This window comes from Malania oleifera, chromosome 5, assembly GCF_029873635.1.
Source record: "Malania oleifera isolate guangnan ecotype guangnan chromosome 5, ASM2987363v1, whole genome shotgun sequence".
Lineage (NCBI taxonomy): Eukaryota > Viridiplantae > Streptophyta > Magnoliopsida > Santalales > Ximeniaceae > Malania > Malania oleifera.
Genome location: NC_080421.1, coordinates 15,979,493 through 15,994,045, shown reverse-complemented (window position 1 = coordinate 15,994,045; position 14,553 = coordinate 15,979,493). Strand labels below are relative to the sequence as shown.

Below are 14,553 nucleotides of genomic sequence, written 5' to 3'. Positions count from 1 at the left end.
GACCAAAATGAGCTTTCATAATTTCGTAAAATAATATTTAATACTATAACTTCAAAAATACTTTTAAAATAAATATAAATTTAAAATTTTCTGCATAAAAACTTTTGTCATCAATTACAACAGTAAAATTTTATAATCATATATTATAACTGTTAAATTAAACTTTTAACTTTAAAAACTATAATTATAATTTTTAATTATATACATATATATATACTTTTCTTTATACGTTTCCTTTAAATCATCATTTAGGCACATTAATGGTCATGTTCATATAAACTTAAACTTTACCTTCAAATCATCAATAATTCTATATACGTAATTAAATATGTATATACATATACTGTAAAAATCATCCTTAGACATGTTAATCGTAAGTCATGTTTACCCCCATGATTGGGTTGTGCGGTTCGAAAACTGGACTTAACTGGCTGGCTGGCCAAACTAAATCAACGTATATCATCATTAAGTGAGATTTTTCCTATTAAACCCTGGTCAGATCCAGGTGTACACTCAGGAGAAATCTACTACAATATAAACCAGCTTTGTAAACAGTGTAGGTGCACTCTGATCTGTTTAAACTTTAAATTACGGTACCGAACATCTATAACTTTAAACTTCTTTTGTCATAAGGGGTTTTAAAATCATCTTATTATAATTTATACAATTTAAAATAATCTCATGAAAATCTCATTTTTACTCATATTTTCATGAAACATGTAACATAAAAATAAACTCATGCCACACAATTTTTTGTGTTATATATATATATATTTTTTGAATAGAAAGAAATGATGAAAATTACCCGAATGGATTAGAACATTTCTTAACCCAAAAATAAATACAAGAATCTTAAAGATTAAAATTGGTATAATTAAATATGCGTAAAAATAAAATTATGGGAATTTTATGAAACTAAGTAACATAATCGAAATTTACTTACAAATAAACTCGGGTATAAATTTTAAATGAAAATCTAACATAATCAAATTTTCTTACCTCTTCTTTTACCTTGTGCTACGAACACAATGACTAACTCTAAGAAATGAGATCGGAAAGAGTGGGTGAGTGAGAACTTACTCAAAAATTCTCTCCACCACTAATTCTTTCACTCACTAATCTTTAAAATTCTCTCCACCACTAATTCTTTCACTCACTAATCTTTCTCTTTTTTTTTGAAAATTTTATGAAAAATGAAGGTTAAAAGTTTCCTATTTATAGGAAAATTTTTGGAAAGAAAATAAAATTTGTAAAAGTGTAAAAAGAGAGGTGAAATTATAATTTTTTAAACTTAAAAAATGGAAATGAGATGGGTTAGGCATGAGTTAGGTATGGGATAAGGATGGAGATCATGTGGGAGTGCTTGCCACCACTCCCCTTTAATTAATTTTTAATTAATTACTTAATTAATTATTTTATTATTTTAATTTTTAAAATTTTTTTTAAATCATTATTAATATTATTATCGTTGTTATTATTTTTAAGTCATATTTTCATTTTTTTTTTTTTAAAAACTAATTCGAATTTCGAAAACTCATGTACCCCGCATGGTCTTGTGGGTCCCACACAATTTCGAGACCCAAGTGGGTCCTACGTAACTCCAATAGTCGTCACACGGTTTTATGAGCCCTATATAACTTCAAGGCTCATGTGGACCCCACACGACTTCGAGACTCATCTTGTGGGCCCCACATAGGATACCTATATTGTTATTATTATATTACCATATATTTCTACAAATTATGTTTGTCAAAACACTATTTGATACATATGTACTTTTTTACATATACAAACAATGTTTATTCTATTTATTTTATGAAATTCCATTTTGATCAGGTCGACCTCTAAGGAGCGACTGAGCCGCAATGTTCTCTGAGCACTAGCTAAGATAAGGTCTTTCTTAGGCATCAAACATGGAATCAAGGATCTTACAGAAAAACACTTCTGTATTGATATTAACTTAATGACATTTTTTATTATTTTATTATTATTATTATGCTTTAATCGTATATATATTTTTGGGTCATCACACTCAATGACACACTCGGGTTATCTATTGGAGTGGAATGAATTGACTGGGGTGATTGGTTTCCCTCGACGTGACTGACTTGGAGTTATATGATATGGTATGATCAAACAAGAATGACTTTGAGGACTTGAGGTGTACTCCTGTGGATCACTAATATGCCTAAGTTAGGGAATTGGAGGTTTAGATCACAACAGTAAGTGAATAATGAGTGAGAATGAGGTGCTTACCTCCTCTTGTGATCCTCTTTTTATATTGGTAGAGGCAGACCCTCCTTCGACTTAGTATTTATAAGTGTGTTATTATGTTTAAGGGGTTATAAATAATTTAAGGATGGTTATGTAGGATAATAAATAATGGTTTTGTAATTATATCAAGGGGTTATGGATAACTCAAGCGCAATTATGTGAGGTATGAATGGTGGTTTTGTAACTGTATCCCCTCATGAGTATGTCTACTAATTTTGGGTGTATCAGTTCTTTTTAAATTTTACTTTATAATAAAAATATTATAAGACATGATACTTAAAAAATAGCAAAAATATTTTGTAATTGGTTTAATTATTATTTTTAAAAATTTGTGTATATTTTTAATTTAATTATGTTTGAATTCATATGATGATTTAATTTTAATTTTAATTTGAAAGTGTATAAAAATGAATAATTTAATCTGAAAAACTATTTCTAAATATTAAAATTTCTGACAAACATATTGTCTGGTTCTTAATTTTTTGACAAACAATTAAAAATTGATAATAAAAATAAAAAAAATTAGAAATATAAACAACTAGATTTTTATAACTAATTTATTCATTATAAAAAAATTAAAATTAAAATTACAACCATACCAAGCCCATAATTTTTCTCAATGAACTCACCCTACTAAAGCACGAGCAGCACAACCTCACACAGACGCACACAGATCACGTGACATACGCGTGGGCATTCTGTTAAGTTTTTAACCGTGTGCAAGGCCGCGGCGGTCTCCATAGGGTGATTCCTTCATCCCGAAGTAAAGAACTCGACTTAGGATGAACGCTCACCGGCAATAGCCGGTAACCCGATCTTCCTTTTAAAACCCTAAATAACTAACTCAAATCTCTCCTTTCAAACTCCCAAAATTTTCAAAATTTTGGAATCTCTCACCCCTGTTAATTTCTTCATTTTCGAATCTCTCAATCAAGAAGAAGCAACAATGGGAGGCTCTCATAGTCGCGAGGGTCTTGATCTCTCCTCCGACGAAGAAGTAGAGCAAGAAGAAGAAGAAAGCGATGAACAGTACGACGACGCCGAAGAAGATCGGGAAGAGAGGCTGCGGAGGCCTTCTCCGAGCAAAGGCAAAACCGTAACCCCAGTTGATGAATTGGACGCCAAGCTAAAGGCTCTGAAGCTGAAATACGCCTCCCAGAGCCCTAATTTGAAGAACGCTGCGAAGCTCTATCTTCATATTGGTGGGAACACCCCGAAAGCCAAGTGGATCGTCTCTGAGAAGCTCGCTTCGTACGCCTTCGTGAAGACTAGTGGAACTGGCGGTGCCGATGCTGATGATGATGATGATGATGACGACGGTGAGGCGTCCGTCGGTGGAATGGATGCGTTTTGGGTTTTGAAGGTGGGTTCGAAAATTCGGGTTAGGGTTTCTACGGATATGCAGTTGAAGATGTTTGGGGATCAGCGGCGGATTGATTTTGTGTGTGATGGAGTGTGGGCGATGAAGTTCCTTACGGATGAGGAGTATCGGAGTTTCGTCACCAAGTTTCAAGATTGTTTGTTTGAGAATGTGTACAAGCTTAAGGCGACGGAAGAGAATAAGATTAAGACTTACGGGAAGGACTTTATTGGGTGGCTGAAGCCAGAAGCTGCAGATGACACCATGTGGGAGGATGCAGACGATTTTGATTTGAAGAGTCCGGGGTCGGCAACAACTCCGGGGAGGTTGAACCAAGATTTGTTGGAGGAGTTTGAGGAGGCGGCTACAGGCGGTGGGATACAGAGCTTGGCTTTGGGTGCGCTGGATAATAGTTTCTTGGTGAGTGATTCTGGAGTTCAGGTTGTAAAGAATTTTAGCCATGGAGTTCATGGGAAAGGGGCTTATGTGAAATTTGATGGCGGGAAAAGGGGCAGGAGTAGTTCAAGTTTGGGGCATTCGACCCCGAAGAAGGCACTGTTAATGAGGGGTGAAACAAATATGTTGCTTATGAGCCCTTTTAAGGAAGGGAATCCCTACTCAACAGGGCTTCATCAGCTTGACATTGAGACAGGGAAGGTTGTTACGGAATGGAAGTTTGAAAAGGATGGAGCAGATGTAACAATGAAGGATATAACAAATGATACAAAAGGGTCACAATTGGATCCGTCAGAATCAACATTTTTGGGGTTGGATGACAATAGATTATGTCAGTGGGATATGCGTGACCGGAAAGGAATGGTGCAGAGTCTTGCAACAGCTAATTCACCCGTGTTACATTGGACTCAAGGCCACCAGTTCTCCAGAGGGACGAATTTTCAGTGCTTTGCAAGCACAGGGGATGGTTCCATTGTGGTTGGGTCTCTTGATGGAAAGATTCGGTTATATTCAAAAACTTCCATGCGGCAGGCAAAGACAGCATTCCCGGGGCTTGGTTCGCCCATCACTCATGTGGATGTTACTTACGATGGGAAGTGGATATTAGGCACCACAGACACCTATTTGATCCTTATCTGCACACTGTTTACTGACAAAGATGGGAGGACGAAGACTGGTTTTAGTGGTCGTATGGGGAACAGGATCCCAGCTCCAAGATTGTTGAAGCTGACACCTGTGGATTCACATACGGCTGGGGCAAACAATAAGTTTCATAGAGGCCAATTTTCCTGGGTAAGTTATTTTTATCATTCTTAATATTCTTACTTATTCCATATTGACATTTTGCTTTTGCTTTGTTAATTTGTCGTAGCAGTAATATTTCCGCTTCTTTACATACTCCTACATTGTCTGTATTGGCATGAATAGACCTGTTCAAATTTTCTAAAATTTGGAGGATTACTTAATTTGTTTCTAAAATCTCCTTGATAAGTATGTGTAACCTTTGTAACAGGAATGGTAAGCCTCCATATCTTTCTGTAGGAGTTCTATCATTTAAAAAAAAAAGTTGCTTGTATGTTGCTTGAGAATTGACATCAGGAAAGTGCTTTTGCAATTTGTAGCATAACGAACTCCACTGATTCTGATATTTTCTTTATGCTAGTCTCTTCACATAATGTCTTGATTTTATTTGTATGGGTTGGTTGATCTGAAGAATATCATGGATTGATAACATTAGAGGGAAGCTGTGAGAGTTATGAACAATAAGAGATAAGCTTTCTGAGAAATTATTAGGTACACCAGGTGTATGAGTAAGGGTGCTAATTGGTACACTGGGAGACCAATATGATTTCAACATATGGTATGTTAGATTAAAAACAGGTAGAAATGTCTAATTCAGTTAAAATACAGGCAGATGGCAGAATATGATTGGTCCTGGTGTGCCACTCAGCACGATGACTGGTACTCCTGATATACCTAATATTTTCTCAAGATTTGTAGTCCTAAGTGCAAGGTGTCTTGAGTTTGGAAAACTTAATGTCTAATTACCTTTGAGGGGTAAATGTTTGTCATTTTCCTTTAGAGCCCGATTCCCTTGACCGAAGGTGATTCGCTGTAAATTTGAAGTCCAGCACAGTGGTTGGTTGGTATGCTAAGGTAGGTGTTAATGCACTCATGTGATCTCCTAAAAATGTATTTTTTAAATTTCCCATTTTTCCCTGTAGATAATATTGTGCATTAGTGTGATGTGGGTAGAGCTTGATTCTGGGAGAAAAAAGGATTGGTATGTGCCATTCTTTTTGGCCTTTCCTCATCTCTTTTGTTTTTTGAGTTGTCAAAATGCTCCCATTTGTATATTCTTGACATCTGAAGTGGGTATTGTATTATATCTTTCACTCTCTTGGAATTCCTGTTTTGAAGGAATTTGAGTGGGAGAAACAGCTAATCTTGTTCTGTTTTTGTGGTGCTTAATTTTTTTCCATTATTCTCCCAAACAAGATAGTGAAGTTTGGTGGTGTTTCAATGTTTGGGCATTTTTATTCGAATTTTTTTTTACCTTCTTTTATTGAATGCTGCTAAGTTCCCTGTGTATTCTCATATCAGCTAAAACTCCTTCCAAATTTGGGGCCTACGCCTTGTGTGTGATTCTTAATAGGATTAACAATAGTTATTTGCTTCAGATAAGAAGACCCTATACAACTTCGTCTCCAGATGAGCATGTTCTTTTTTCTCCAATTGTTCCTCTTCAGAGTTTAAGGGATTTGGTTGTTAGAAGAAGAGGAAGATGCTTTGGAAATGTGTACTTTTGTTTTGATTTGGTGTATTTGGTTGGAGCAGAATTATAGAATCTTAAATAGGCAGGTGATGCCTTCTAATTTCGGTTTGGAATTGGGTTGGTGGCCTTTGGTTTCACTGCTCTGCCTTTGGCATGATTAGAGGAGTTAGGCTGACTGACTTTCATAACATTCACACCATTTGTTACATTAACCCCATGTTTGGAAGCTTGAAATTTGGACCTTGGATTTGGATTTAATAGGATTTAAATAAAATACAATACAAAATTGTATTGAATTTTATCTAAATTCATGTAGATCTAAACTAAGACCTAAAATCTATGCGCTCCTAAACACAACCTAAGTTTGTCTTAATTTCCTCTTTTTTTTGTCCTTCATATGCCTACTCTTTTTTCGCTCTTAATAAGATTTCTTCTTTTGCCCCCTAAAAAAATGAAATAAAGGATACTAGATTTTTTTTATTTATGCTAAAAATATTATTCACTAGATTATTCGAAGCCTCACATCAGTCAACAATAGAGCCATTGGACAGCATTATTTATTAGTCAGCTCTTTTAGTTGTGTTTTGGTTGATGAAGAATTCTCTATTTGCATCGTATCAGTGTTGACTAGATTATTCAGAGCATGCGTCGTTTATCTTGGAATTTCCACCTGATGTTTAATTTTACCATCTCCCACAGTTTCTCTGGGTGATCTCAATTTTGTTTCTCTAATTATATTTTTCTCTCTACAGGTAACAGAGAATGGGAAACAAGAGCGGCATCTAGTGGCAACAGTGGGCAAGTTCAGCGTGATATGGGACTTTCAGCAGGTGAAGAACAGTGCGCACGAATGCTACAAGAATCAGCAAGGCCTCAAGAGCTGTTACTGTTATAAGATTTTGCCTAGGGATGAGTCTATTGTGGACAGCCGCTTCATGCATGAAAAATTTGCAGCTAGTGCCTCCCCTGAAGCTCCCCTTGTGGTGGCAACCCCTCTGAAAGTCAGCTCCTTCAGCATTGCTGGCAGACGATGACGTTCCTCCTCTCCCTACTTGTTTACATGTTTGTTTTTCTATTTTCTATTTCTTTTCTTTCCCCCTGGGCAAGTGTCTTGTATTTATACTAGTGTGTTCCTATTTGGTAGGCTTGAATTCCCTCTGTTCATTTGTATTTTCATTTTGTTCTTTGTTATAGTTGATCCTGGCTTCTGTGTATTTTTAATCCCTACTCGTTTTGTGGTACAGACACAAATAAAAACCTGGGTTAAGAATGCACTTCTGGTATTTCTTATCAAACACACACTGGCCGTGTGCCTAGTGATCTAGTTATCAGCGGGGATTGTCTAGTCCATTGGCTGATTCAAGAGCCGGACTCCCCATTATGGATTCATCAGATTCAGAGAAACTCAATTTACAAGCTCAATCTAAATAGCCAACGTTGAACTCAAAAACAAAGATACTGCCCACGCCTAATCTTTAGGTCACAAATAACCCAATGAACTTTGTTTTCTTACCACCCCCGCCCCCTCCCCCAAAAAGAGGAAAAAAAAAGAAAAGGTTATGTTCTCTCTTTATCAAATATTATGAAAAATAAAATCTTGTTTTAGTATGATTAATTTAAAAAAATAAAAATAAAAAGTCAAATGTTAATAATATATAAAATTAAATTTCATTTATTGTTTTGATGTATCTTTAATTTTTTTACTTCTCTTAATAATCAAACAGTAAAATATATATATATATATATATATATATATATATATTATGAATTTTCCTATCCTTATTCTAAAGTTTTCAAGTTACAAATAGGGTCCTAGAATTATTTTCAGAAATATGATACCCAAAACCTGTTGTTCTCCTGATTGGTCAAAAATGATGTCATGATGATATCAGTCTCGTGAGAATCCTATAACCAAATGATGATGCAAACAAATCGGAAATATTTCCACTGACATCTAGATCTAGGAAAAATCTTAAAGCACGTCTTTCAAATGAGAATTTAGATTTCGCAAACCAAGCATCTTAAAACTGCTATAGGAATTTTCCATCTATTTTTCTTATCACTACAAATAAGAAACAACAAAAATATTATAAATTATCATAATCCCAAACATCAGATTACAAACACAAACTCTACACTGAATCCCAAATACAAGCTGAAGTTAAAAAGAGTAATGAATAAAAGAACGCAGGATAAATCAGAAAAAGAGCTCATAGACAATTAACTCCTCACAAGGCATCTCGAGCTGCAATTCGGCATGTAATAGCATCTGCAAGTGAGGATATCCCTAGTTCCAAGCCAGATATCTTGTAGTGCTGAAAAAGATGGCACCATGGATTATCAGTAGCTTAAATGTAATGCAGCATAGAAAAAATCAATTGCTCGTATAAATTGACCGCAATCCTGGAAATCAGCTACCTTCTGTATTTGAGCATGGTTTGCTCTCCCTTCCAATTCCCCCAAATCAATTTGGTTTCCATCGATGAGTTTCTCTATTGCGTTCATCTGGGGAATCATTAATTTTATATTACCAGATTGCCTGCTTATTTTAGTGAACTAAAGCAATACAAAGCACAATAAGATACTAGATCATTCATGACATAATGAGCTCACCTCATCAGGAGAAGCATTGAAGCGTGCAGCAAGGACATAAGTTGTGTTATCAGAGATGCCACACCTCTTCAAGGATTCTGATATCTAGAAAGAAAGATGAAAAAGTAAACCATCCCGAATGATTAAAAAAATGCAAAAATTAATTTAATTGAGGACAAAAATTTACATGCTTAGATCCTGAGTAATTATACACAAGCTCAGAGTGAAGAGTTCGTGTCGTCAACGACTCCCGCAATTTGGCTACAAGTGTCTTATGTGCAGCTGCTAAAACTGGGAAAACATCCGGTATCTGCATCAATTGTTTACAGAAATAGCATTAACATTATACACACACACATGGAGAGAGAGCACAAGAACCAAGTATGCCTGTAAGTATTAAGGAATCCTACGAGTAATGCATTGAGAAATGCAGTTTCTGGTTCTAATGTTCCAGCCTGCATAGAATCCAGTAGTTCCCTGCAACATAATCAGTTCATTAAGAAATTTAGTCCCTCATAGAAAATTCAGTTCTTTTTGATAAGTTTTCTATTTTTTGTCACATTGGCCGGTTTTAAAAAAATAAAAAATAAAGAAAAGAAAAGAAAAAGGTAGAACAAAAAAGAAACAGACACATACGGTTTTAAAATTATTCATAATGTTTGATGGCTAAGGATGATAGAAAATTTTATACTTTTTACTTCCACTTGGATCTCACGCACCATTGCCCTATGTCATAATGTAATTTTAGACTAGACTGCAGTTTTATATCTATATGGCACCATTGCCCCATGTCATAATGTAATTTTAGACTTGACTGCAATTATATATATACATGGCACCATTGCCCCATGTCATAATGTAATTTTAGACTTGACTGCAGTTTCATATATATATATATATATATTATCACTCTTTTATGGTAAAAAGACCATTTCAGGTTAAAGCACTACATGAATATGTCTTTAAACAAAATACCAATCCAGAGCAACAGGATGTTTTATAAATGAGACGGACCTTAAGGATAGCTAGAATATCATATATTACTGACCAAAGTACCAGAAAAGGAAAGAAACAAAAAAAAAAAAAAATTAAAAGATACACATAAAAGAAATTATAATCATATAAAAGCTTCATGTTTAACTAACTAGTAACCAGTTGTAAACATTAAATTTTCAGTTCTCAATAATTCATTCCTGGGGAACACACCAGTTGGAATGATCCCATAATGAGAGATTTTTTAAATCATAACCTACAAAAACTGAAAAGGAATAGGCAGCAAAACAATCTTGGGTTAACACTAATGACCCAATTTTGGCCACAATACCATTAAGACATCAATAAGCTACAAAAATCCAAAGAGAGGATTTTGGGGCCATGTCTCACTCATAACCTACAAAAACTGAAAAAAGAATACACAGCAAAACCACCTCATATTGACATTAAAGACCCAATTTGGACAAATTGCTGCATATAAAAAAATTATTCTGTGTCAAAGGAAAATCTAAGAATCTTGGGGAATAAGCTATGTGCACTGCCCGTCATCATGTCTAAGATTTTTAGACAATCACTCTTGATGAGCATCCAAAATATGACCTTTTAAACATAGGCAAACAAACTGCCTTTCCAAATGCAATTAACAGAACCAACACTCAATTTGCAGTTTGTTGAACACCATCTGAAATGCGGATGTTTTGGCATGGGAATAAGCTATGTGCACTGCCCATCATCCTATCTAAGATTTTTAGACAATCACTCTTGAGAAGCATGCGAAATATGACCTTTTAAACATAGGCAAAAAAACTGCCTTTCCAAATGCAATTAACAGAAGCAACACTCAATTTGCAGTTTGGTGAACAGTGAACACCATCTGAAATGCGGATGTTTTGGCACTGCCAAATTTTGGCAGCACAAACTATCAATCAAAACATCATCTTCTTCATTATATTTCTTTACAAATATCAACCTGGTCAAATCTTCTCAAAGTTTTCAAGTTTCCCTAAACTTCAACCCCAAACTATAAGCCAAGTTAAGTCAATAAAAGATACTCAAACCAGTTTTACACCAATACCTCCCAAATTTTTCAACAATTGAAAAGGAACGTAAAAATGCATATTTCAAAGCTATTTGTAAATTGGAAAGATAAGCAAAATTTTACTATCTGGGTAGGCTTGAACAGGACTAAGCATACGAGTCCAAACTTAGATTAATTGGAAATTGAATTCGAAAACAATGTGAAAAACACAAAAAGGTTCTGTTAGGTTTACAGAAAGAAACAAGGTTGGAATGGAATATAAATTGGAACAATCTTTCCTTCCTTTTCATCTCTCTTTGTAGCTTCCCAGGTTCCTTGCTAGTGGCCAAAAGTCACTTATGCTAAAGTGCCTTATTCCATCCCACATAGAGTGGAATAAGAACAGACATTTCCAAAATTTGGGAATGATCATTCCTTGTCTATTCCATGTTAAGAATAATAAAAGTTTAGCATCATCATTTACTTTATGATGATATTACATTTTGTTTTGTAAGCTATCAAAACTATATACTTTGATCACTCTATTCATAGGAAAACAAAAATTCAACGAACCAAATGTAACTGAAAGGTGCCCATAGAAGTTGAGAAAAAAAGAACAGTTTAATTATAATTTTGAGTAACATACAAATATATAAAGCTAGCATTACCAACCAGACTTCCCTGTCAAAACAGTCACATAGAGCAGTAGCATAACCTAGTTTGCTAACTATATTTTAACCATAACCTACATCAATCAATAGCACCCAAAAAAAAAAAAAACACACACACACACACACACATGCACAGAAAGAGGTCAAACAAAAATCAATTTAAAAAAAAAAAAAGAGTCAAGGATGAAGTGCATATAAACAGTCATGGCAGAAAGTAATGAGGGAAACCGCGACTCGGGATGAAGCAATATTCATACCACACATTCATCAGACGCAGAGGCAAAGAGCCTACGAAACCAATTCAGAAATTTTCAATTCTACAAATCAAATAAAAAAACGTTTGCCTTCTCATAATGAAACATGAAAACTTTGCAGGGAAGAGGGAAGGGTGAGATGACTAGGAGAAAGAGAGAGTACTTGGAGTTGGAGACGTCAGTGAAGAGAGCAAGGTAAAGAGGGGTTCCATCGATGTCGAACACCTTCATGGCAGCAGCTGAATCGTTAACAGATCAGTAAAACAAAGAAGATAGGGTTTTAGAGGGGGATTTGATTTCACTCCGCCGGGGATGTAGATTCAGAATCCAGGGGGAGGAAAAAAAATTAAATAGAGAATAGTAAAATGAAAACGCGCCAGGTAGGGGTCGAACCTACGACTTTCTGCTTAGGAAACAGACGCTCTATCCACTGAGCTACAGGCGCTTGTTTGGTGGAGAGTAGTATTTATTTTTTAATTTTACTTTTCAAAAAATTATTTAAAAAATTAGCTAGTGTTTCATTTTTACAAAATTAGAATAAAAAAGTTTTATTGTTATTCGCTTTTGAAAATCGTTTTATTTTCTAGCTTTAATTTTTCAACTAAGTGTATAAATTACATTTTGTTTTTCAATTTTTAAAATTTATATAGGAAAGCTAAAAAATATTTTTTATTTTTTAGATTAATTTTATGGGTGCGGAATTTAAATATTAAATTTGAATTTTTATAAATTTAGATAAAATATAATTAATATAAAACTATATTAAGTTCCTTCTAAATCTATGCAAATACAACTTGTCATTTCTGTAACAATTTTAAAATCCAGAAATGAAAAATGAAAAATTGTGTGTCAATGTGTCTATGTGTTTTAGTAATTAACTGAAAAAAGTAGTAAATAAAATTGATTAAAAAATGAAAGGTTGTCACTTAGGAAAAACTTTAGTGGTTAATGATTTTGACTTCTATATTACAAGTTACATATAAGAATCTCATGAGAAGCCTGATTGAACCCCCAACGGAAGCAAATAACACTACATTTGGTCGAAAGAGGGAAAGTGATTATTAAAAGGAATTAAGGTGCAATTTAATCAAAGCAACAATGGAATCATTTTTTTGAATATGTTTATTGCTTTTAGTCGCAGATAATGCACAACATTGAAATTGAACTTTTAAATTGTTTCAACTGTTGATCCTTCTCAAAGAATGTCACAATGAAATGGAAAATATTTTTTAAAAAAAATGGCCCCTAAAGTAAAATTATTTTATTTTTTAGTATTTCAAGTATATGACTTATATTCAATCTTATTTTGTCAAAAAAAAAAAATTGCACTTTTATTTGATAAAAAATGAAGCTCCTTTTAAGGGATGGTCTAAATTTAGATGGGTAGATGGCGAATTGATTGTGAATGGACTCGTTATGTCAACTGTCATCAAAAGTGCAAGGATAATGATGTAATCGTAGAAATCTAAGAAATCGCAGAAGGAGGGAGAAAAGAGGGAGGTGAAAAGATTTGGGTTATAAGAGGTGAGGAGAGACGGAGAGGGAAGAGACTAGGGGGCAAAAAAATGAGAAAAAAAAAAGAGAGAGAAAGAGATAAAAGAGATAAAAGACCCTAGGGTTTATTTAGCGGAATTGTAGAAATCATAGAAATTGTAGAAGGAGGGAGAAAAGAGGGAGGTGAAAAGATTTAGGTTATAAGAGGTAAGGAGAAATGGAATGGCAAGATACTAAGGGGAGAAAAAAAAATGAGAGAAAAATAAAAAGAGATAAGAGAGATAAAAGGCATTAGGGTCTGTTTAGCATTAGGCTATTGCATGATATATATTGAGATGAGTTAGAAATCCCCTTACAATAACCATTGCATTTACTTATACTCTTTCAGGGTCAAACCTACATTAATTCTACAATTACAAACATAAATTCAAAATAATATATCCTAATAACAGAGATAGTTTATAAAACATTTTAAACATAATCATAAATTGGGACTATTTAATAATATTAAATATCCAAATTATTATAGATCATATGCTTGTCCAATTCTTATCTTTGATGGACGATCTTTGCTTGATGAGTTAGGCGACCAACATTGTCTAGTAACATTGTGTTATCTGTCGCCTAGGTGATACGCAATTCCATCCCATAGGCGATCTATGCATCGTTTATGGTGTTTGACTTATGCTTCTCCATTAGTCACTTCATTGAGTAGGCGACAAGTGGTTCACCTTATTAAGCGATCTCTTTTTTATGGCAACTATCTTAGTTGAACAATCACTATCACATTTTAAGGAGCTACACAAAGATGACACAATCAATACTCCCCATAGCTACTCTATCTAGTTACTTATAACGCTTATAAATAAGTAGTCATAAATCATGGCTTCAGATTTAGCTAATCAAAAAGTGTTATACCCTTCCTTTATTAAGCAATTTATACCTAGAATATTCTATTTTTCCCTCATGTTGTCCATCACAAGGCAACAAATCACGCATTTGAGGGGTACATTAATTGTGACATTAGCCAAAAAAAAAGGTAATATTCATGGTTCACGTTGGTCAACCATCTATTTAGTTTCTATAACAGTTAGGCGATTTTCAAGAGGCAATCTTGGTCAAACAATCCCTTAATCCACCACTATCGCTTAGTTGCCAAAATGGTT

General features: G+C 34.3%; 2 protein-coding genes and 1 non-coding gene across 3 annotated transcripts; 1 reads left to right on the top strand and 2 right to left on the bottom strand.

Moving 5' to 3' along the window:
- The first annotated feature begins 3,013 nt into the window (after positions 1-3,013).
- Positions 3,014-7,639, top strand: LOC131154930 (protein CYPRO4). Its single transcript, XM_058107770.1, has 2 exons — positions 3,014-4,882; positions 7,118-7,639. Exons 1-2 carry the CDS (start codon positions 3,221-3,223, stop codon positions 7,397-7,399), a joined length of 1,944 nt encoding a protein of 647 aa, XP_057963753.1. The 5' UTR covers positions 3,014-3,220; the 3' UTR covers positions 7,400-7,639.
- A 795-nt stretch (positions 7,640-8,434) lies between these two features.
- On the bottom strand, positions 8,435-12,330 carry LOC131154929 (uncharacterized). Its single transcript, XM_058107769.1, has 6 exons — positions 12,057-12,330; positions 9,368-9,434; positions 9,145-9,267; positions 8,979-9,062; positions 8,784-8,870; positions 8,435-8,680 (listed from the first exon to the last, which is right to left on the bottom strand). Exons 1-6 carry the CDS (start codon positions 12,122-12,124, stop codon positions 8,594-8,596), a joined length of 516 nt encoding a protein of 171 aa, XP_057963752.1. The 5' UTR covers positions 12,125-12,330; the 3' UTR covers positions 8,435-8,593.
- Positions 12,266-12,338, bottom strand: TRNAR-CCU (transfer RNA arginine (anticodon CCU)). The gene has a single exon. It is a non-coding gene; the product is annotated as a tRNA-Arg (tRNA).
- Positions 12,339-14,553: the final 2,215 nt, after the last annotated feature.